At 48.8% G+C, this 21,134-nt stretch overlaps 1 protein-coding gene across 2 annotated transcripts; it reads right to left on the reverse strand.

The window, feature by feature from the left end:
* Positions 1-901: 901 nt before the first annotated feature.
* On the reverse strand, positions 902-16,650 carry FSTL3 (follistatin like 3). Of its 2 annotated transcripts, none has more exons than XM_056844074.1 (5): positions 16,581-16,650; positions 6,874-7,062; positions 4,189-4,404; positions 2,327-2,554; positions 902-1,119 (listed from the first exon to the last, which is right to left on the reverse strand). In XM_056844074.1, the coding sequence occupies exons 1-5, from the start codon at positions 16,639-16,641 to the stop codon at positions 1,067-1,069; spliced, it is 747 nt and encodes a 248-aa protein (XP_056700052.1). In that variant the 5' UTR covers positions 16,642-16,650; the 3' UTR covers positions 902-1,066. The 2 variants fall into 2 exon arrangements, with proteins under 2 accessions (XP_056700052.1, XP_056700053.1); XM_056844075.1 differs by having other exon boundaries at positions 6,874-7,059; positions 16,581-16,634.
* Positions 16,651-21,134: the final 4,484 nt, after the last annotated feature.

Genomic DNA, 21,134 nt, shown 5'->3' on the forward strand with positions numbered 1-21,134 from the left:
GTGCGTTAACGCCAAAGACCAACAGCAAAGTCAACCTCCCCTACGTACACCTGAGCAGGTAATGTCATGTTTCCTCCAAAAGTTTCCAGGCCTGGCTTCTTGGCTGTCAGGAGCAACTCAAGGGGTCTGCTGTCCGGGGGATCTTTTGCTCTCTACAGTTTGAGGCACTGTGTCTGACCGAACAGGAGGCCGAGGAAATTGGCTTAAACAAGCTTCTAAGAACATAAGGACGTAAGAAAAGCCCTGCTGGATCAGACCCAGGCCCATCAAGTCCAACAGTCTGTTCACACAGCGGCCAACCAGGTGCCTCTGGGAAGCCCACAAGCAAGACAACTGCAGCAGCATTGTCCTGTCTGTGCTCCATGGCACCTATTATAACAATAGGCCTGCTCCTCCGATCCTGGAGAGAATAGGTATGCATCATGACTAGTATCCATTTTGGCTAGTAGCCATGGATAGCCCTCCCCTCCATAAGTACATAAGGAAAGCCCTGCTGGATCAGACCAAGACCCATCAAGTCCAGTAGTCTGTTCACACAGTGGCCAACCAGGGGCCTCCAGGAAGCCCACAAGCAAGACGACTGCAGCAGCATTATTCTGCCTGTGTCCCACAGCACCTAATATAATAGGCATGTTCCTCTGATGCTGGAGAGAACAGGTGTGCATCATGACTAGTATCCATTTTGACTAGTAGCCATGGATAGTCCTCTCCTCCATGGACGTGTCCACTTCCCTCTTCAAGCCTTCCAAATTGGCGGCCATCACCACATCCTGGGGCAGGGAGTTCCACCATTTAACTATGTGTTGTGTGAAGAAATACTTCCTTCTAAAACTGCAGCTTTTGTGTTCCCCTGCCCCGTAGAGTAGTTCTCTCCCTTTGAGAAACCTTAGCAAAAAAAAATTGAGTGATCAGGATAAAAATATCTAGGTTACATCAGGAAACCTCTATATCTATTTATATAAATAAGGATTTTCTTTTGGTCAATAAATATCAGGTATATGCAGTCTGTACAATATTACAGATAATGCCCCTGCATGGTTGGAACTGAATGGAACGGAAAGCAGGATTATATGTAGTTCTCTTCTTCATCATCTGTGTCCAAGGGGTACTTATTCAGGGCTGGAGGAAGAAAAAAACAATAACCAGGTAAATGCAGTTTAAAAAAATCATACAAACTGTGCCATCGACAAGTACGACATAAGCAAAGGTGGTGAGGACAGAATTCAGCTCCCAAGTAGAATCATAGAGTTGGAAGGGACCACCAGGGTCATCTAGTCCAACCCCCTGCACAATGCAGGAAATTCACAACTACCTACCGGTAATCCTAATTTAGGTGGTAGGAAACCGTGCCTCCAGCTTTCATTCGAGAAAATAGTTTGTCTGAGTTATCAGACGTTTGGGGAATGCTGGGCTGGGATATTTAGGGGGCGTGGATGCATGATTCCTTCCTGGCTGCCCATCCTACAGGCTTCGGTCTTAACCCTGGATTTCATAAACTGTGAGGCGCCACAGAGAACAAATAAAATGAAAGACGGCTGTGGGCCTAGGGTTGCCAACCTCCAGGTACTAGCTGGAGATCTCCCGCTATTACAACTGATCTCCAGCCGATAGAGATCAGTTCCCCTGGAGGAAATGGCCACTTTGGCAATTGGACTCTATGGCATTGAAGTCCCTCCCCTCCCCAAACCCCGCTCTCCTCAGGCTCCGCCCCACTGGCTCAAAAAGGTTGGGGACCCCCAGGCTAGAGACGTACTTTTTAAATAAGGTTGCCCGGTCCCCCCTCGGCTCTGGCAGGAGGTTTTTTGGGGCACAGCACCGCATCGCAATGGGCCTTTTACTACTCAAATTGCCCGCCAAGCTAAGCAACCTGGCAACCCTATTTTTTAACCAAATTAAAACTGGAAATTTAGGGAACCTGATACATATGGCTGCTTTGGTAATTGGAATCTATGCCACTGAAGTCCCTCCCCTCCCCCCCCACCCTCCTCAGGCTCTGCCCCCAAAATCTCCAGGTATTTCCCAATCTGGAGCTGGCAACCCTATGTGAGCCCGAAATACTCAGCCACAGAGGCTAGCCACTGTATGCTCCAGCCCCACCTCCTTCCATTCAAGGACGATGTGCACATTGCAAAGTCTATGTGGTCGACACAAGAGCTGTGATGTGAGCCCGGCATTTCGGGACAGGAACTAGGGTTGCCAACTGCCTGCTAACGGCAGGCAATTGCCCGCCAATTTGTTCTGCTGTCCGCTGACCCTCTCTGACGAGATCGGGCCAGCCCGGGCCATCCAGGTCAGGGCCGGTCCCTCTCGACCTGGCAGAATGTACCTGCACAGCTCCCGTAGTGCCTGACCCCGATGGATCGCCCGAGGAAGCAGGTTGCCCGCCGTAGGTGGCACGTAGAGGGGTACGTGACGTTGTTGTTGCCGCAGATGGCGCGGTCCAGGCTGGTGGGGTCAGGGCAGGGGACGGCTCTGCACATCACGCAGTGGGCGCTTCCTGTCTGATCCACCACGCAGGTGTGAGTTCCAGGGCACACGACGCTGGAACAAGATTCTGTGGAAGGAAGTCACCAACAGAGAAACTGAGGCAAGGCATCAGAGCATGAGAGACACCTACAGCAAAGAGGAGGAGGAGGAGGAGAAGGAGAAGGAGAAGGAGAAGAAGAATTGTATCCCACCCTCTACCCCAGCCAAGGCTGACCTCAGGGTGGGTTATACCATAATGTACCACAACATATTAAATAAAAGGAAGAGGTTTTTCAGATGTTCACCCCTGAAAACTTCTTGCTCTGTTTTTGCTGCACGTGAAAAGTGGTGCAGCGTGGTATATTTAGAGCAGGGTCCCCCAACTTTGTGCCCATGGGCACGATGGCACCCACCAGTTGTTGCCAACAACGAAAGGGGGGGGACTTAACCCCCGAAACTCCAGAATTAAGCACCCTTATATATATTTTGTACACATAAAACATAAAGTTTACTTTTACAGTAAGTGACAATGTTTTTTTAAAAAATGTTAAAAAAAATAGTTTTAAGAATTTTTAATCAACATTTGGGCTGCTTAATAATTTCTTTTCCATTTATTTTTCAGAACACATCTTTTACTTGGTCATAAAGATTGTCACACTGACATATGTTTGTATATCTGTATAATGGTGTAATTGCATTCTGGATTTTAATGGATTTAGACCACTGAAAAAGACCACATGGCCGAAACGAGTTTGGTCTCAGTTTCAGTCTAATTGGCTGTAATTTTGTGTCTAATTGTGTTTTATGTTCGTATTCATAACAGAAACATAGAGGCTACAGTTAGGGTTGCCGGGTCCCTCTTCGCCACCGGCAGGAGGTTTTGGGGGCGGAGCCTGAGGAGCGCGGGGTTTGGGGAGGGGAGGGACTTCAGTGCCATAGAATCCAATTGCCAAAGCGGCCATTTTTCTCCAGGGGAACTGATCTCTAGCGGCTGGAGATCGGTTGTAGTACCAGGAGATCTCCAGCTAGTACATGAAGGTTGGCAACCCTTGCTATAGTAACGACCAAGAAAATTGATTGTATATGGCCATTGGCCGTCACAAATCACTAAAACATAGTAATACAACAAAACTCTAGCTATAGTAGGGCTGTATCCGACTTATTGATTTGTCTGTAATAAATTCATTATATAGAATTACAGAAGATCATTTGCCCTTAGTTTTGGCCCTCGCGTAGGTTTGATCTTGACCTTCGGGTACTTAATTCTTAACCCATCAGTACTTCCATTGGCCCTCGTTGATCTTTGTGGACCATAGGCGAGGCCAACAATGCAGGGCTCGCTATTGGTTTCCCTCTTTCAAATGAAAAGGTTTTCCCGTTGTAGGATCAGGAGGACGAGTAAAGACCTGAGCTTTCCTTAGCCAATGTGTGATTTCATTCCCCCTTCAGGATTTCCTTCTTCCCAGGAGGAGGGAAGAAGGAGATATCCTGTTATGGCTCAACGTGCAGCCATTCTGGATCTGGCGCTGCCTCCTGCGGTGGCCATTGCTCACTATCCTCTCTCAAAGTTCCCAAGGTGCCCACATGGTCAGAAAGGTTGGGGACCCCTGATTTAGAGGGTTAAACTAGTATGGGGAAGACGAGCATCCAGATCCCCACTCTGCTACCGAACAGACTGCTTATTGTGGACTAGCGGCCAAGGGGGCGCGGAGGCATGCTTACTTTTGCATCGGCCCTGGTACATCACTTCCAGGTCAGGATGCCCCCTGCACTTGGCTGTCTGAAGATCACACTCGTCACGGTAGGTGAACCCATCCGAGCCGCACACCTGCAGTTTCCTGGGCAGGTTGGAGCAATCAGGGGCGCATGCGCAGTGAGGGCGCCCGTATTTCATTTTGCAGACTTTCCCAGCTCCACAGTCCACTCCTTCACAGGACTCTGGGAAGAAGACGCAACAGAAAGGTTCATCGGGGCGCACTGTTACGTCAGCGGACGGGCCTTAATTTCAACTCCCGGGGTTCAGTCGTAGGGGATGAGAAGACATTACAAATGGAATGCAGGTGGGTGTGAAGATACCATGTAAGGGACATACGGCAAAAACGTACTTAGGTCATTTATGCATGGATAATTTCACTCACGTTCACACACACACACACACACTGGCCTGTCTTGGTTGTTCCTTGGAGTTATGCATGAGTTTTCCCACCATTAGAGATGACCTCTCTGCCAGCCCTCACAAATAAAGTCTTGTTATTAGCACTGTGAAGCTTGAATACATCACTTTCCTTCATGCGTTCATGAGTTCTGTTTCCTAGGGCCAAGAATCTTCTAAGTGCCACTGAATGGGGCTGTAAGCAACAATCTACGCGTACACCCAAGCACACACGAAGAAAATACACAGGCCACGGAATCACATACCAGTGTAATGTTCCACATTTCGCACTTGGAAGAAGGGAGAAAGAAAGGAAAAGAAAAGAAAAGAAAAGAAAAGGGAAGGAAGGAAGGAAGGAAGGAAGGAAGGAAGGAAGGAAGGAAGGAAGGAAGGAAGGAAAGAAAGGAAGAAGGAAGGAAGGAAGGAAGGAAGGAAAGAAGGAAAGAAGGAAAGAAGGAAAGAAGGAAAGAAGGAAAGAAGGAAAGAAGGAAAGAAGGAAAGAAGGAAAGAAAGAAAAAGAAAGAAAAGAAAGCTTCTGTGAGTCTTGAAAGAATGCGTGCAAGGATTGCCAGTATGAATTCTCTGCACTGTGCAAGCATTCCATCATCTACAGTGGTCACACAAAGGGATGGAAGTTTGATAGCCACTGCACCATAGAACCAGATGTGATATGTCAGATAACACAGGAAACATTTGCAAATTACATAGTGTTTCAAAGCGTGACCGGATTAAAGCTCAAAAGGGGTGGTGGTGGGGGAACAAAGTGTCTTGAATTAGTAGGAGCGGCTGTGTTTGTGCATGCAAAAGGCAAAATGTAATTTACTGGAAAGGGGTGCGGGGGGGGTGTTTTTTAATAGAGCCGCGAGAAAACTTTATCAAACAATAGCTTCTCCTGTTTTGCATCAAGCTTCCGTGACTCGAAAACAAGAACGGGCAACAAGTCAGCAAAGAGGCTGTCTGGGGGGGGGGAGAAAAACCCTTTTGGCTGGAGGAGAGGCAGAAGGGAATGAGACAGACGGTTGTACTGTGTTGTTGGGTCACCCTGGAGCAAAAACCGTCTGGCAGAGTTCAGGCGGGGGTGGGAGGTGAGGTGAACGCGACGAATTCCCTTGTGGCGGCGGAGACGTGTGGGCCTCCCCGGCTGTCTGGGAGAATTTCAGCCGGAAAGGGGTGCCAGACGATTCTGAAAAGGTCGTTTTGATGTTAAAAGGGGCGTTTTTCATATTTGATATGATCGCAGGGGTGAAAGAGTGGGTGCTGTCTGACATGGGCATGGAGGTTTCCCATCCAAGCACTGAACAAATCCAGACTTGCTTGGTTTCTGTGTGGTGTGTTCTCGAGTACGGTATCTTGCACACGAGTCTCCATTTCTGCCACACAACACTAGGGTCGTTTTCGCATGGGTACTTTCACTCGCGTTCGCCCTCGGTCTCTCTCAGTTGTTTCTTGGAGTTATGCATGAGTTTCCCCTCCATTAGAGATGACCTCGCTGCCAGCCCTCACAATGTCCCGGTCTTCCCATTCCTCTGTTAACCTGACTCTTCCATCTCCCCTGAGCAAAGCCCAGGTGAAATCCCCATGCAGAAGGCAAAGTGCGGGACACGCAAGCTTGGTTTCTCTCACAGCCAATTACAAAGCAGCATGTCCAGAGGCGGGGATTCAAATGCTTCCTGCTTCCTCGGAGCTCTTTCTGAGCACAAGAAAGGCTTTTTAAAACCGATTTCTCCCCCCACCTTTCCTTTCAGATTGCTCTATTGTTGTTGTTGTTGTTTTGGGGGGGGTTGCCCTTAAAATGCTTTTTAATGTGGCAATTGGGTTTGTGTGTGTGTTAAGTGCCATCAAGTCGCTTCCGACTCATGGTGACCCTATGAATCAAAGTCCTCCAAAACGTCCTATCTTTGGCAGCCTTGCTCAGATCTTGCAAATTGAGGGCCCTGGCTTCCTTTATTGAGTCAATCCATCTCTTGTTGGGTCTTCCTCTAGTGACTCTTGTCTTCTCATAAATTGGATTTGGGGGGCGGATTTTCTCTCACAGTAAGCTCTACAAAGTAAGCCAACTACAAAGCAGCATTTCAAGGGGCGGGGACTTGTTTTGAGCTTGGAGACTGCTGGTGCAGAGATTCCCAACAGGAAAGTGTGGGTCCAGCGAGCAACCAACCTCAGGTAAAACACCCATGGATAAATGACCTAGGTGTGTTGCCACATCGAAGGACAAATCAGGGTCCCGGTACAACATCCCTGCACGCATCCTGTACCTTTGCAAGGGTGGCAGGTCACAAGGCCCAGGATCCTGAGAAGGCTGATTTTGTTGTCCGGGTGCGAGGAGTTGGACCACGCCATGTCCGTGCTGCCGTTGGCACAACACTCCTCCCAGGTGACGCCGGTCTGGAGGATCATGGTACACTTTGCCTCTCGTCCCTGCTGCAGCCAGCAGATCCCTCCTGCTGGGAGGAAGGTGTGAGAACAGCCATCAGCTAAACAAACACACAGACACAACTTGTAAGACTAGGCAGACCCTGAGGAGAGCCAGCGCAGTGTAGTGGTTAAGAGCAGTGGTTTGGAGTGGTGGACTCTAATCCGGAGAACCGGGTTTGATTCCCCGCTCCTCCACATGAACAGCGGACTCTAATCTGGAGAACTGAACTAGAGATCAGTTGTAACAGCAGGAGATCTCCAGCTACTACCGGGACGTTGACAGCCCTAACCCCCACATCTCCAGGGTTTTCGCAGCCCAGAACTGGCAGCGCTACCAACCATGGTCCCCGAGGGCATTTTCTAGAACGAGGAAGCTGGATGCGCAAAACCCAGGCGTTGGGCAGAATATTGATGCCAGATCTTGGAAATCCAGGAGGGCTTCCCAGTTGTAGTTTGTCTTCACCAAAGTTGGAGAAGCCGAAACAGCGAGTTCACTGCTGAGGTACCAAATGTGTGAGAATAAATCTACCAAATTATAGCAGACTTGTAACCCTGTCCCCTTCTAGAAGTGCCCGAAGATTTTCGACCACGTCGCTCGCTAGATCATCAGACCAGCGCCCCTGAGGTCCAAGCCCCACCAGGATCTCCTAGCCTTAAGAGTGCCAGCTCTCAGTTGGGAAATACCTGGATATTTTAGAGGCGGAGCCTAGTAGGGTTGCCAGCCTCCAGGTAGTAAGCAAATCGAAACACCTGTGGCTATCTCCTTAAAGGAATATCACATATTATGATCAATTCTTAAGTATGAAAAGACAAAATAACATCATTCATTATCCATATCAGTTATATTCTTCTGCACCTATGTTACAAATCTCTGATATACACGTAACTCTTGTATTTACAAATATTTACAGACAGCGTGAGTATTTTCACAGTAGTAATTTTCCCTTTACATTCAATTTCCTTGTATATATGTGTATAATTTTTTTCAGTCCTTGTGGCGGAAAGGCAGATACCCGCTTGGTGGTGGAACAGGTTCCCGGTGATATTTGCCTGTTTCAAAATCTTCATCAGCCGCCCCAACTAATTGCGGAAAATCTTTTATGACTGACTCCAGCGTCTGAGTCGCGGAAAATCTCAGCGCTCAAACCGCTGGGTGAAAATAACGTCCAACTTGCCGCCAAGCTGCAAATCATATAACAATTAAACCTACAATTGGACTCTATGGCTCCACCCCAAAATATCCAGGTATTTCCCAGTCCAGACCTGGCAACCCTAAAGCCTAGGGAGGGTGGGGTTGGGACCTTAGCAGGGAACAACGCCATAGAGTCCACCCTCCAAAGCATCCATTTTCTCCAGGGGAAACTGATCTCTGTAGTCTAGAGATCACATGAAGCTGCCTTATACTGAATCAGACCCTTGGTCCATCAAAGTCAGTATTGTCAACTCAGACTGGCAGCGGCTCTCCAGGGTCTCAGGCAGAGGTCTTTCACATCACCTGCTTGCCCAGTCCTTTTAACTGGAGATGCCGGGGTTTGAATGTGGGACCTTCTGCATGCCAAGCAGATGCTCGACCACTGAGCCACGGCCCTCTCCGTGGCTCTCCAGGGTCTCAGGCAGGGGTCTTTCACATCACCTACTTGCCTAGTCTCTTTAAGCAGAGATGCTCGGGATTGAACCTGGGACCTTCTGCATGCCAAGCAGATGCTCTACCACTGAGCCACAGCTTCTTGGTCTAACCAAGTCAGTCTTGTCTACTCAGACTGACAGCGGCTCTCCAGGGTCTCAGGCAGGGGTCTTTCACATCACCTACTTGCCTAGTCCCTTTAACTGGAGATGCCGGGGATTGAACCTGGGACCTTCTGCATGCCAAGCAGATGCTCGACCACTGAGCCACGGCCCCTCCCCAATCAATTGTAATAGCGGGAGATCTCCATTGGCCACCCTATCTAGCGTAGAGTCGAGAGCTGGAGTCCTTTTTTTAAAAAAAGGTTCTGGGTTTCAACCATGTTCAAATTCAGGCCCATCTATCCCAGCCTCAACAGACCGGCCTTGTTTGGTTCCAGAAAGAAGATAATCAGACGGAGACAAACTGCATAAGGAGTGGGACTGGGGGGTGGAACGGGGTGGGGAGACCGTGTGAGGTCTGGCTGGGGCTTTTTGATCCGTTTTCCTCCCATACGGAACGGCATGATCCCCCCCCCCCAAGGGCTCTCCGAGACAGCCGCCCGGCGGAGTAGCCCGCCAGCTGGCACCCAAATCAAAAGGCTGTTTGTTCCTTAATCTCGTGAATTAATCGCTCATTTCTCATGAGTGATTCCTCAGCAATTTCCGTCTCGGCGAGCCAGACACTCCTAGGTTTTTTAACTTTCCCAAGTCGCTTGTCTTGGGTTTAGCGGCGGGGGTGGCGGCCGTGTGGGTTCCCCCTCCCAGTGGCGCAACCAGGCTGACCTTCCGCCCGTGACCTCTTGTGCCAACACAGTACCCGTTTTCTCGATATTAAGTGGAGCAGGTCTGGTATCTCGGGACACGCCACGCTGGCGTGCCATCTGCCGGCCGTGGATGGCAAGCGGCCAGGTGCTCGACTATCTCCTTACCCCGCCGTCTGCTGACATTTCTTTTCAACACCATGGGAAGTTGTGAACGTCCAACTTAATTTCTGGTATGCCCAGGCAGCCTCAACAAGAGGGGGTTGTTTATCGAGCCCCCGCAGAGGTGATGAGCCGCGCTTGGCATTTGTGACTCACGCGTTCTGGAGTCACCAACGTTTGAGAGCGGGACTACGTCAAAACAGAGGTCAGCAAACAGCCGTGAGCTGTTTCAGAGCGTAGCTGTGTTGGTCTGCAGTAGGAAAAATAAATTACAGTTCAGTAGCACCTTAGTGACCGGGAAAATTTTCGGGGTATAAACTTTCGAGAGTCAGAATCTCCCTTCATCAGATATCTGACGAAGAAGAAGAAGAAGAGTTGGTTTTTATATGCCGATTTTCTCTACCACTTCAGGAAGAATCACACCGGCTTACAATCACCTTTCCTTCCCCTCCCAACAACAGACACCCTGTGAGGAAGGCGGGGCTGAGAGAGCTGTGACTAGCCCAAGGTCACCCAGCTGGCTTCATGTGTAGGAGTGGGGAAACCAACCCAGATCACCAGATTTGAGTCCGCCGCTCATGTGGAGGAGTGGGGAATCGAACCTGGTTCCCCAGATTAGAGTCCACTGCTCCAAGCCACCGCTCTTCACCACTGCACCACAAAGGGAGTTTTGACTCTTGAAGTTTTGTACCCTGAAAATCTTGTTGGTCTCTAAGGTACTACTGGACTCTAACCTAGTTGTTGAACCAACAGCCAATATAAGAAAGTCAGTTCAAGTAAAGGAATAGATATAATTTAGTATTAGTGATAATTGACATGCTAATTCATAATGGACATTCCTGAGGATGAGGGTTTCCAGGTCTGGGTGTGGAAATACCTGGACATTTTGGGGGTGGAGCCTGAGGAGGGGGGAGTTTGGGGAGGGGTGGGACCTCAGTGGGGTACAGTGTCATAGAGTCCACCCTCCAAAGCAGCCACTTTATCCAGGGGAACCCATCTCCTATAGACCAATTGTAATAGCGGGAGGTCTCCAGGAGCCATCTGGAGGTTGGCAACCATAGTGATGATCGACATTCATCAAGTGTCTGCAGCTGAATCACTGGTTGTGGCGAATCTGTTATGAGGATTTGGCACAACTGAGGTCTCATAAGTGAGAAATACATACAGGAGCACACTGTATGATTATAATATTCACACACAGGCATCGATCTGCTTGGTTCTCATCTGAGTTACTAGCAGCTGCTCGCTATCATTTTCCTTTCTGTAAAGGATCCCAAAGAAATCCTTTGGGCCCCATAAAATCTTTGCCTGCCGTTCCCTTAACCTACTGGCTAAACTAGCATCTCATCAACTCCTCCAATATACCATCAGGTTAGGGTTGCCAGATCCTTCTTCGCCACTGGCGGGAGGTTTTGGGGACGTAGCCTGAGGAGGGCAGGGTTTGGGGAGGGACTTCCATGCCATAGAGTCCAATTGCCAAAGCAGCTGTTTTCTCCAGGGGAACTGATCTCTATTGGCTGGAGATCAGTTGTAATAGCAGGAGATCTCCGGCTAGTACCTGGAGGTTGGCAACCCTACATCAGGTAAAGGTTTTCTTTTTTCAAGCACTGCATTGGGTTCCATTAGGGTTGCGGGCTCCAGGCTGGGAAATACCTGGAGATTTGGAGGTGGAGCCTGAGGAGGATGGGGTTTGGAGAGGGGAGGGACTTCAATGAAGAAGAAGAAGAAGGAGAAGGAGAAGGAGAAGGAGAAGGAGAAGAAGAAGAGTTGGTTTTTATAGGCAGACTTTCTCTATTACTTAAGGGAGAATCAAACCAACTTACAATCACCTTCCCCTCCCCACAACAGACACCCTGTGAAGTAGGTGGGGCTGAGAGAGCTGTGACTAGCCTAAGGTCACCCAGCTGGCTTCGTGTGTAGGAGCGGGGAAACCAATCCAGTTCACCAGATTAGCCTCCGCCGCTCATGTGGAGGAGTGGGGAATCGAACCCGGTTCTCCAGGTCAGAGTCCACCGCTCTTAACTACTACACCCCACTGGCTCAATGCCATAGAGTCCAATTGCCAAAGCAGCCATTTTCTCCAAGGAAACTGATGTCTATCGCCTGGAGATCAGTTGTAATAGCGGGAGATCCCCAGCCACCACCTGGAGGTTGGCAACCCTAGCTTCCATAGAGTGACACATTTGACTCTCCAGCCATGGGTTGCAGGCTCCTGTTCTGAAGACTTGTTGCACAACTTGCCAGGGTATACTGCCCCTGCACACGGAGGTTCCATGCAACTAGTATAGCTAATGGACCTCTGTGACTGTTGACATCTTGTGGCAATGAATTCCACAAACACCTTATGCATTGTGAGAAGAAGTAGCTCCCTTCATTACTCTTGAACATGTGAGTTAAACAATGTTGGTTTATTTTGTGAAGCGATTTTGTTTCTGACTGTTTTAGGGAAGGCAAAAGAAATCATGGTTAAAAGGAAAAGCCGTCTTATGTCATTTATATCCCCAGTGGGTACCCATAGTGGTTTGCATCATTCGCCTTTCCTCCATTTGATGCTCACGACAACCCCGTGAGGTAGATCAGGCTGAGAGTGTATGGCTGGCCCAAGGTACGCCCAGCGAGCTTCCACAGCAGAGCGGGGATTCAAACCTGGCTCTCCCAGGTTGTATTTCACTATACTACCCTGTCTTTGAGACATGAATTCTCACTTCCTTATCTTTAAAAAAGACATTTATGCTAAACAGGGTAGCCACTAAATAAGGCCAACAGAGGAATTTTTATTGAGCATTTTGAATTCTTGCTTGGACAGTTTCACAATACTTCAGAGGAGTCTCTGTACTTGTGGTTTTAGGGGCTGGCTGCATTCAAGTTTAATTTTTAAAAAATCCATCAGTTAAAAACAGCAAGTGATCAATCAACAAGAACGCCTTCTTTTGTCTGACAGCCCTTCCTAAAAATCTCTCTTCCCCCCCCCCTCCTACACCTTCTAAGCCCTGGAGCAAAAAGAGAACACCTGGCCAGATGACTTCCCAGAATGGCAGCCCTCCAAGAAAGCAAATATATTTTATTCCTCGGGCTGAAATCTTTGCACAGAAACGCATCTGGAGACCAGGTCTGGCTCACTTGCCACTCCCCTTCAAAGGGAAAGAATTGCACAACCCGGCTGTACAGAGATTAAGCCCCGACTTCAAAGAAGCGCCTCGCCTTTGAAGGTCGTGGAGACAGAAGGAGGGAAGATGGGATTCTGCCATGTGGTTTTGGACCGAGTCCTTCCTGCAATTCCAAAATGTCAACTGTGCAAGGAGCAATCTGCAACTGCATTCTCCAAAACCTCAGATGCAATTTCTTCCCTGGACAGCAGTGAAATCATAATCGACAAAGAGTTGACAATTTCCACTTCTCTGATAGCCTTCGAATTGGGTTGCCAACCGCCTCCTGAGAAAAAGCATCCTGCCCCTTTAACGGAGGCATCATGGGATGTTATTTGCCAGGTGATGTTATTGACCTCCATGCAATGACAAACTTATTTTGCTCATTTCCACTCAACAAGGGGCAGGATACTCCCTAGGGTTTCCAACCTCCAGGTGGTGGCTGGAGATAGGGTTGCCAACCTCCAGGTACTAGCTGGAGATCTCCCGCTATTACAACTGATCTCCAGCCGATAGAGAGCAGTTCACCAGGAGAAAATGGCCGCTTTGGCAATTGGACTCTATGGCATTAAAGTCCCTCCCCTCCCCAAACCCACCCTCCTCAGGCTTCGCCCCCAAAACATCCTGCCGGTGGCAAAGAGGGACCTGGCAATCCTAGCTGGAGATCGCTTGCTATTACAACTGATCTCCAGCCGATAGAGATCAGTTCACCTGGAGAAAGTGGCCGCTTTGGCCATTGGACTTTATGGCATCGAAGTCCTTCCCTGCTCCAAACCCCGCCCTCCTCAGGCTTCACCCCCAAAACATCCCGCCGGTGGTACAAGAGGGACCTGGCAACCCTAATGCTCCCCCCCCCCGCCAGGTTATTGGCAACCCTAATAGGGCTGCCAGCTCTGAGTTGGGAAATTCCTGGAGAATTGGGGGTGGAGCCTAGAGAGGGCATGGTTAGGGGAGAGGAATGACCTCAGCAGAGTATAATGCCATAGAGTCCACCCTCCAAAGCAGCCATTTTCTCCACAAGAACCAATCTCTAACCTGGAAAACATATGTAATTCCGGGAGATCTCCAGCCACCACCTGGAGGTTGGAAACCCTACCTATGCCCCTCAAAGTTTACATTCAGAGCATGCCAGATTTAGAATCGTTCGGCTGCAGAGCAACCCACCCGTTGCGCCTCTGCACGAGTAACCAATTAAAAACAAGCCCAGAGCAGCAATTCATGCAGAGATGCAACTGGTATCCTCCTCTGAGATTGGGTCACTCTACGCAATGGCCGGGCAGCCTGGGAGCAGGCAGATGGCACAGCAGAGAGAGGAAAAGTTCAGTGAGGAGACCCTTGGCCTGCGCCAAGATTTAAGAGGCTGCTCAGATTGAGAAGACAGACAAAATAGCTTTATGGAGACCCTATTCACACCGATGCTGTTTGGCTGAAATGTGTAAACCACCTGCTATCAGAAGCCCTGAGTTTAGACTCCCTGTACCAGTTAGCAAGCCCTGATCTGTAGCTCAGCGGTAGAGCATCTGCTTGGCATGCAGAAGGTCCCATGTTCAATCCCTGGCATCTCCAGTTAAAGGGACTAGGCAAGTAGGTGGTGTGAAAGTCTTCTGCCTGAGACCTTGGAGAGCCACTGCCAGTCTGAGTAGACAATACTGACTTCGATGGACCAAGGGTCTGATTCAGTAAAAGGCAGCTTCATATGTTCATGTGATCTGGATATCCTAGCTTGATCTTGTCAGATCTTGGAAGCTAAGCGGAGTCAGCCCTATTAAGTTCTTGGATGGTAGACCACCCTTGAAGGCCAGGGATGCTACATACAGATAGGCAATGGCAAACCACCTCTGTTCATCTCTTGCCTTGACCTGGATAGCCCAGGCTATCTCAATAGATCTTGGAAGCTAAGCAGGGTCGGCCCTATTAAGTTCTTGGATGGTAGATTACCAAGGAAGTCCAGGGTTGCTACATACAGATAGCCAATGGCAAACCTCTGTGTCTCTTGCCTTGACCGGGATAGCCCAAGCTAGGCCAATCTCAATAGATGTCGGAAGCTAAGCAGGGTTGGCCCTAGTTAGTATTTGGATGGGAGACCACCAAGGAAGTCTAGGGATGCTACATATAGATAGGCAATGGCAAACCACCCCTGTTCGTCTCTTGCCCTGACCTGGATAGCCCAGGCTAGGTCAATGTCAACTGATCTCGGAAGCTAAGCAGGGTCAGCCCTAGTTAGTATTTGGATGGGAGACCACCAAGGAAGTCCAGGATTACTATGAAGAGTCAGACCGCTTCTGAACAACTCTTGCCTTGAAATCCCTACAGGGTGAACATTGGCTGCAACTTGACGGCATTTCCCTACACCACCTTTTAGGATCCACTCATACCTGATGCCGCTGGTGGGACTGTCCGTGGCAAAAGTCAGGGCAATTAATTATTGGGCTGGGGGTGGGGGGGAATCACTCTCCGCCTTGTCATGTGCCTCAGCTACATCGACATCCAGGATGGTACATTCTGGGGTGATGCAGATTCTTCTGGTGATGCAGATACCCCCCTGCATCCATCAGCTCCGTTGACGTGACGGGGGCATACTTCGGACACTATCAGGTGGATCCAGACTAAATTCCACCGATACGCTGTTCCCACTGCAGACCCCTCCCCATGTCATTCCTCAGAGGTATTTTGTGCAGGGACATTTTCCTGGGGTCACCCTCGCTGACTGCTTTGGGGATTCCTTTTGATTATGCATACCTTCCCCCCCCCCCCCGTCAGAGGTCGCCTCGCTTTCCCCGCATGTTTTGCCCGCGTTTTCCAGATTTGGCTAAAACAGCATCTGGAAAACACGGGAAAAATGCGTGGGGAGAGTGAGGCGACTTCTAACGGGTGGATAAGGCATGCATAATCAAAAGGAAGCCCCGAAGCAGTCGGCAGGGGTGACCGCAGGGAAACGTTCCTGCATAAAAGGCCAGAGTCTTCTGTCCTATTCCCCGGGGAAATAATTTTGTGGAGATCAGGGGGATGCAGTGGGAGAGGGAGGCAAGAGTTTCATTCCACCGTTGGAAAATTTAGCCTGCATCCAACTGTCTGTAACCAAGACATGTGACCGCACTGCCACAACAACCCGACAATACCACACACTGCGTTGCCCCCAGCTGCCCTGTGAACCGACGTGGTGACATAAGGAAACCTCCGAGGTGGAGGAGGGAAATCCCTTCCAAATCTTTCCTGTAAACCAAATTGCAGGACTTTCCCCATCTGCAGATCGCCTACAGTCAGATCTTATACCACTATCAGTTAAAGGGTGCTGTTTTTTAAAAACGTAATGACTCAATCCATTCGATTAAAATGAACTCACACATTTGAATCTTGCTTTCTTGACAAACTGGGTGAAAGAATATCAGAGTTAAACGAAAGCACGGATTACGTCAAATAATTCTCTTTTCCATTTTGCGTCGGTAAACCACCAGAATTTAAATTGCTTCCTCCCCAAAATCTATGCTCCTAAATGCACTGAGCATCCAGACATAAAACGGGCCATTCCAGGAAATGTGGCGCGGCTCCAAAAGAACATTTTTCGCCGTTCAAAAATTAAAAATCTGGGGAGTGCTGTCAAAACCCCAGTTCTGTAGCTTTGCTCCCGCTGCATGCAGACTTCTTGTTCCGTGGAAAGAGTCTCAAAGCAACAAACCCGTGCGCGCGCACGCAGGGGAAAAGCTCACACATCACAATCGCATAACACAGCAGCTCCAAACTTCTCTTTCAAGAAAGAGAAAAGTCTCTGCTTGGGATGCTGGGGCTATTTAAAACTCAACAAAACGCACTTACCTTCCAAACTCTCTCCTGCAGCAGAGCTGAGCGCACACAACAATATGAGGCAGATTTTCATGCTGTAGGGCAAGAGAAGCGGCCAAAGGTAGACCTCAAAACCAGTGATAACCTGGAGGGGGGGACACTTTGCTGGGCTACGTAGCCTCTAATCGCCACTGATCCCTCGCAGACCGCCTTCTGGGCTGGGAAAGCAGCACGCCTGGCCTTTCCAGAGCAGCTTTACAAGCTCCGTGCCCTTCTCCTGCTCCGGGCGATCTGATCTTCACGGGAAGAGGTGCTGGCGTGTGTGCTGCAAAGCCTCAGTTTCACCCTCTCTGCCTAAAGTACATTTTTGGGTCCGGACCAGTCTGAATCCTAACTCGGGGGGGTAGGCGGTGTCAATAGCAGCCAGTAACATGTCTGGGAAGGGCATGGCGTCTTGCCGGGGACCAGCCTGAAGGCAAACATGTGCTTCCAAGCTATTCCCTCTGTCTCTCTTTTCTTTCCGTTCCGCCCAACTCTTTATTTCAAATTGTTCGTAACATTCCTCAGTATGGGTCAAGAAAAGATCATTACAACCAAGATGTCACAATTTTGCCTTTTATACAGTTTTGGAGGTAAAAGCAGGAATCCTTTGCTAATTTTTGGAACAGATTTGCTTTTCTATACGCCCCCGATTTCTGCACGACGGCCCCCGTAAGAAAATAATTCTACCCTTGATTGATAAAATGAAATCTAGCCAAGAATCCTCTGTATGCCGGTTTTTATTGAACGATTCTATTCCTGAAGTCACTTTAAAGGTGGCAGAATTTCTTGTCAAAACTAGGAGTTTAAATGGTATTTAAACTGAAAATGAACGGACAGAGAATTTTGTGTACTGCTAATGTTATAATTAGGAAAGCTGGATTAGATTTAGATGGAGTGAAAATTGGAGGGAAGAACATTAACAATTTGAGATATGCCAATGATACTATATTACTGGCAGAAAATAGCGAAGACTTGAAACAACTACTGCTGAAAGTTAAAAGGGAACGCGCCAAAGCAGGACTACAGCTAAACATCCAGAAGACAAAAGTAATGACTACGGGACAATTACTCAACTTTATGGTTGACAATGAGGAAACTGAAATTGTTGAAGACTTTCTATTCCTTGGCTCCATCATCAACCAAAAGGGATACGGCAGCCAAGAAGTCAGAAGGAGATTGAGACTGGGAAGGGCAGCCATGAAGGAGCTAGAAAAGATTCTGAAGTGTAAGGATGTGTCACTGGCCACCAAGATCAGGGTAATTCATGCCATCGTATTCCCTATAACTATGTATGGGTATGAAAGCTGGACATTGAAGAAAGCTGATAGGAAGAAAGTAGATTCCTTTGAAATGTGGTGTTGGGAGGAGAAGGTTATGGATACCGTGGACCGCCAAAAAAACAAACCAGGGGGTTATAGGTCAAATCAAGCCTGAACTGACCCTAGAAGCTAAAATGACTAAACTGGAGTGTCGTACTTTGGTCACGTTATGAGAACACAAGAGTCACTGGAAAAGGCAATCGTGCTCGGAAAAGTTGAGGGCAGCAGGAAAAGAAGAAGACCCAACAAGCAATGGATGGACTCGATAAAGGAAGCCACAGCCCTCAGTTTGCAAGATCTGAGCAAGGCTGTTAAGGATAGGACATTTTGGAGGACTTTGATTCATAGGGTTGCCATGAGTCGGAAGCGACTTGACGGCACTTAACACACACATAGTGTTATGTTTCTGGGTATATGCCAATAAAGGTTGATTGATTGATTGATTGATTGATTGATGTGCCCCCAACTGCTTTTCTAGGTACCCCGTTTTTTAGAAAAGATTGCTTTGCTGTATGCCCCCAAGACAACCGCAGGTGACAAATTAGGTTTGGAGAGCCAGTGCGGTGTAGTGGTTAAGAGTCCATATGCTGTTGGCCCTCCATAGGAACTGGTTGGCCACTGTGTGAAACCGGATGTTGGACTAGATGGACCAGTGGTCTGATCCAGGAGGATCTTCTGAGGTTCTAATGAAGGCCTCGGACTTTATTCCCTGTTGCTGGCCCTCCAGAGGAACTGGTTGGCCACTGTGTGAGACAAGATGTTGGACTAGATGAACCACTGGTCTGATCCAGCAGGGCTCTTATTATGTTCCTATGAAGGCCTCGGACTCTATGCCCTGTTGCTGGCCCTCCAGAGGAACTGGTTGGCCACTGTGTGAGACAAGATGTTGGACTAGATGAACCACTGGTCTGATCCAGCAGGGCTCTTATTATGTTCCTATGAAGGCCTCGGACTCTATGCCCTGTTGCTGGCCCTCCAGAGGAACTGGTTGGCCACTGTGTGAGACAAGATGTTGGACTAGATGAACCACCGGTCTGATCCAGCAGGGCTCTTATTATGTTCCTATGAAGGCCTCGGACTTTATTCCCTGTTGCTGGCCCTCCAGAGGAACTGGTTGGCCACTGTGTGAGACAAGATGTTGGACTAGATGAACCACTGGTCTGATCCAGCAGGGCTCTTATTATGTTCCTATGAAGGCCTCGGACTCTATGCCCTGTTGCTGGCCCTCCAGAGGAACTGGTTGGCCACTGTGTGAGACAAGATGTTGGACTAGATGAACCACCGGTCTGATCCAGCAGGGCTCTTATTATGTTCCTATGAAGGGCTCGGACTCTATGCCCTGTTGCTGGCCCTCCAGAGGAACTGGTTGGCCACTGTGTGAGACAAGATGTTGGACTAGATGAACCACTGGTCTGATCCAGCAGGGCTCTTATTATGTTCCTATGAAGGCCTCGGCGTCTGTGCCCTGTTGCTGGCCCTCCGGAGGAACTGGTTGGCCACTGTGTGAGACAGGATGCCGGGCTAGATCACTGGTTCCCAACCTTTTTTTGACCAGGGACCACTAGGACTTTTTTGTTCGGTGCAGGGACCTCAAGGTTCAAAATAAAAATTCAGAGAATTTGAAAATAAACTTTAATCATAACTGTTAGTTAAACATTAAACTTAGAATAATATTTGAATATATATATATTATAATAGAGAACTTTTAATTGAAAATATTAATTTATTATGGGTTTATAACTTTGTTTCGCGGACCTTAATTTCGTTCTCACGGACCCCTGGGGGTCCACGGACCCCCAGTTGGGAACCAGTGGGCTAGATGGACCACCGGTCTGATCCAGCAGGGCTCTTCTTACGTTCTTACGGCCAATTCAGATTAGTTTAACAAACTACAGGGCAGAATCTTCTCACCCTGCTCCCAGAGGCATCTGTGTGGAAACAGGATGTGAGACGTAGGGATGCTTTTTGTGATCCACTTTCCGAAGTTCTTAAAAGCTCCACCCGCCCGCCTCCAGATCCTGTGAGGCCTGCATCAGAGATGGAAATCCAGATAAAGAGCAAACCAGCAGAAGCTTGGCTATAAAAGGAAAAGACGGCGTGTTGCATTCCTGGAGGGTTTGCGTTGGTTTTTATGAAGATGTTTCGGCTTCTGGTCCATCTGTGGCATTGACAGCTGGGTGTGAGATGCAAGAGAGTCGTGCCCAGAGGTCTCTCTCTGGTTCAAGTCCAGATGGGAAAGAAGACGGATCACGGCTGTCTGAGTAAACAACTGGGCACCTTTTACGTGTTCTGTCAACACAAGGACCCAGTTTTTTAGGGCTTCCCTGACCTGATGTCTTTATTTGACAAACACCAGCAGGGTATTTACGTTGGTCGAATGCCGTTAAAAACTAAAGAAAAGTCTCGGGGCAAGTTTATTGTAACAGACAACAAATCCAAGCAGCCTAAGCTCTTAAGTCTTTCAAGACGCCACAGGGCTTTGCTTTGGTGTGGTTGTGGTTTGACAAATGTGTGCTCCAGCATTTCCACCCCATCTGCACAACACGTAGAATTTGGAGAGAGATAACAGTGGTCTTTTATGCATGGCGGTTTCGCTCCCCATCACCCGCTCTGACGACTTCATGTCTTTGTTTGGATTATGTATGCCGTTCTGTGGATTATGGCGTTCTATGGATTGTGCATGCCGTTTATGACTGTCAGAGGTCGCCTCGCTCTCCCCCTGCCTTTCCCCACGTTTTGTCCGCATGGTGTAGTGGTGAAGATTGTAACCAACTGGTGATATTCCTAAAGAGTGGTTAAGAGCGGTGGTTTGGAGCGGTGGAATTTAATCTGGGGAACCGGGTTTGATTCCCCGCTCCTCCACATGAGTGGCAGACGCTAATCCGGTGAACCGGGTTCCTTTCCCCAATCCTCCACGTGAAGCCAGCTGGGGGGACCTTGGGCTAGCCACCGCTCTCTCAGCCCCACCTACCTCACAGGGTGTCTGTTGTGGGGAGGGGGAGGGAAGGTGATTGTAAGCCGGTTTGATTCCTTAAGTCACCATATAAAAACCAACTCTTCTTCTTCTTCTTTTCAGAGACCTGTTTTATCTTCAATTTGAAAACGCGGGCAAAGGCAGGGGGAGAGCGAGGCGACCTCTGATGGTCAGAAATGGCATGCATAATCACAACAAAGACCCAAAGTCATTGGAGGGGTGACGGCAAGGGAAACAGCCAGGCATAAAAGA

Source organism: Euleptes europaea, chromosome 2 (assembly GCF_029931775.1).
Source record: "Euleptes europaea isolate rEulEur1 chromosome 2, rEulEur1.hap1, whole genome shotgun sequence".
Classification (NCBI taxonomy): Eukaryota; Metazoa; Chordata; class Lepidosauria; order Squamata; family Sphaerodactylidae; genus Euleptes; species Euleptes europaea.

Bases quoted from the DNA above. Each gene is read 5' to 3' on its own strand.
- FSTL3 (XM_056844074.1), bottom strand. From the start codon at position 16,641: ATGAAAATCTGCCTCATATTGTTGTGTGCGCTCAGCTCTGCTGCAGGA. The intron at 7,063-16,580 runs GTAAGTGCGTTT...CCTTCCTCCCAG, and splicing joins TGCAGGAGAGAGTTTGGAAG to CAGGAGGGATCTGCTGGCTG. The intron at 2,555-4,188 runs GTAAGCATGCCT...TTCCTTCCACAG, and splicing joins GTACCAGGGCCGATGCAAAA to AATCTTGTTCCAGCGTCGTG.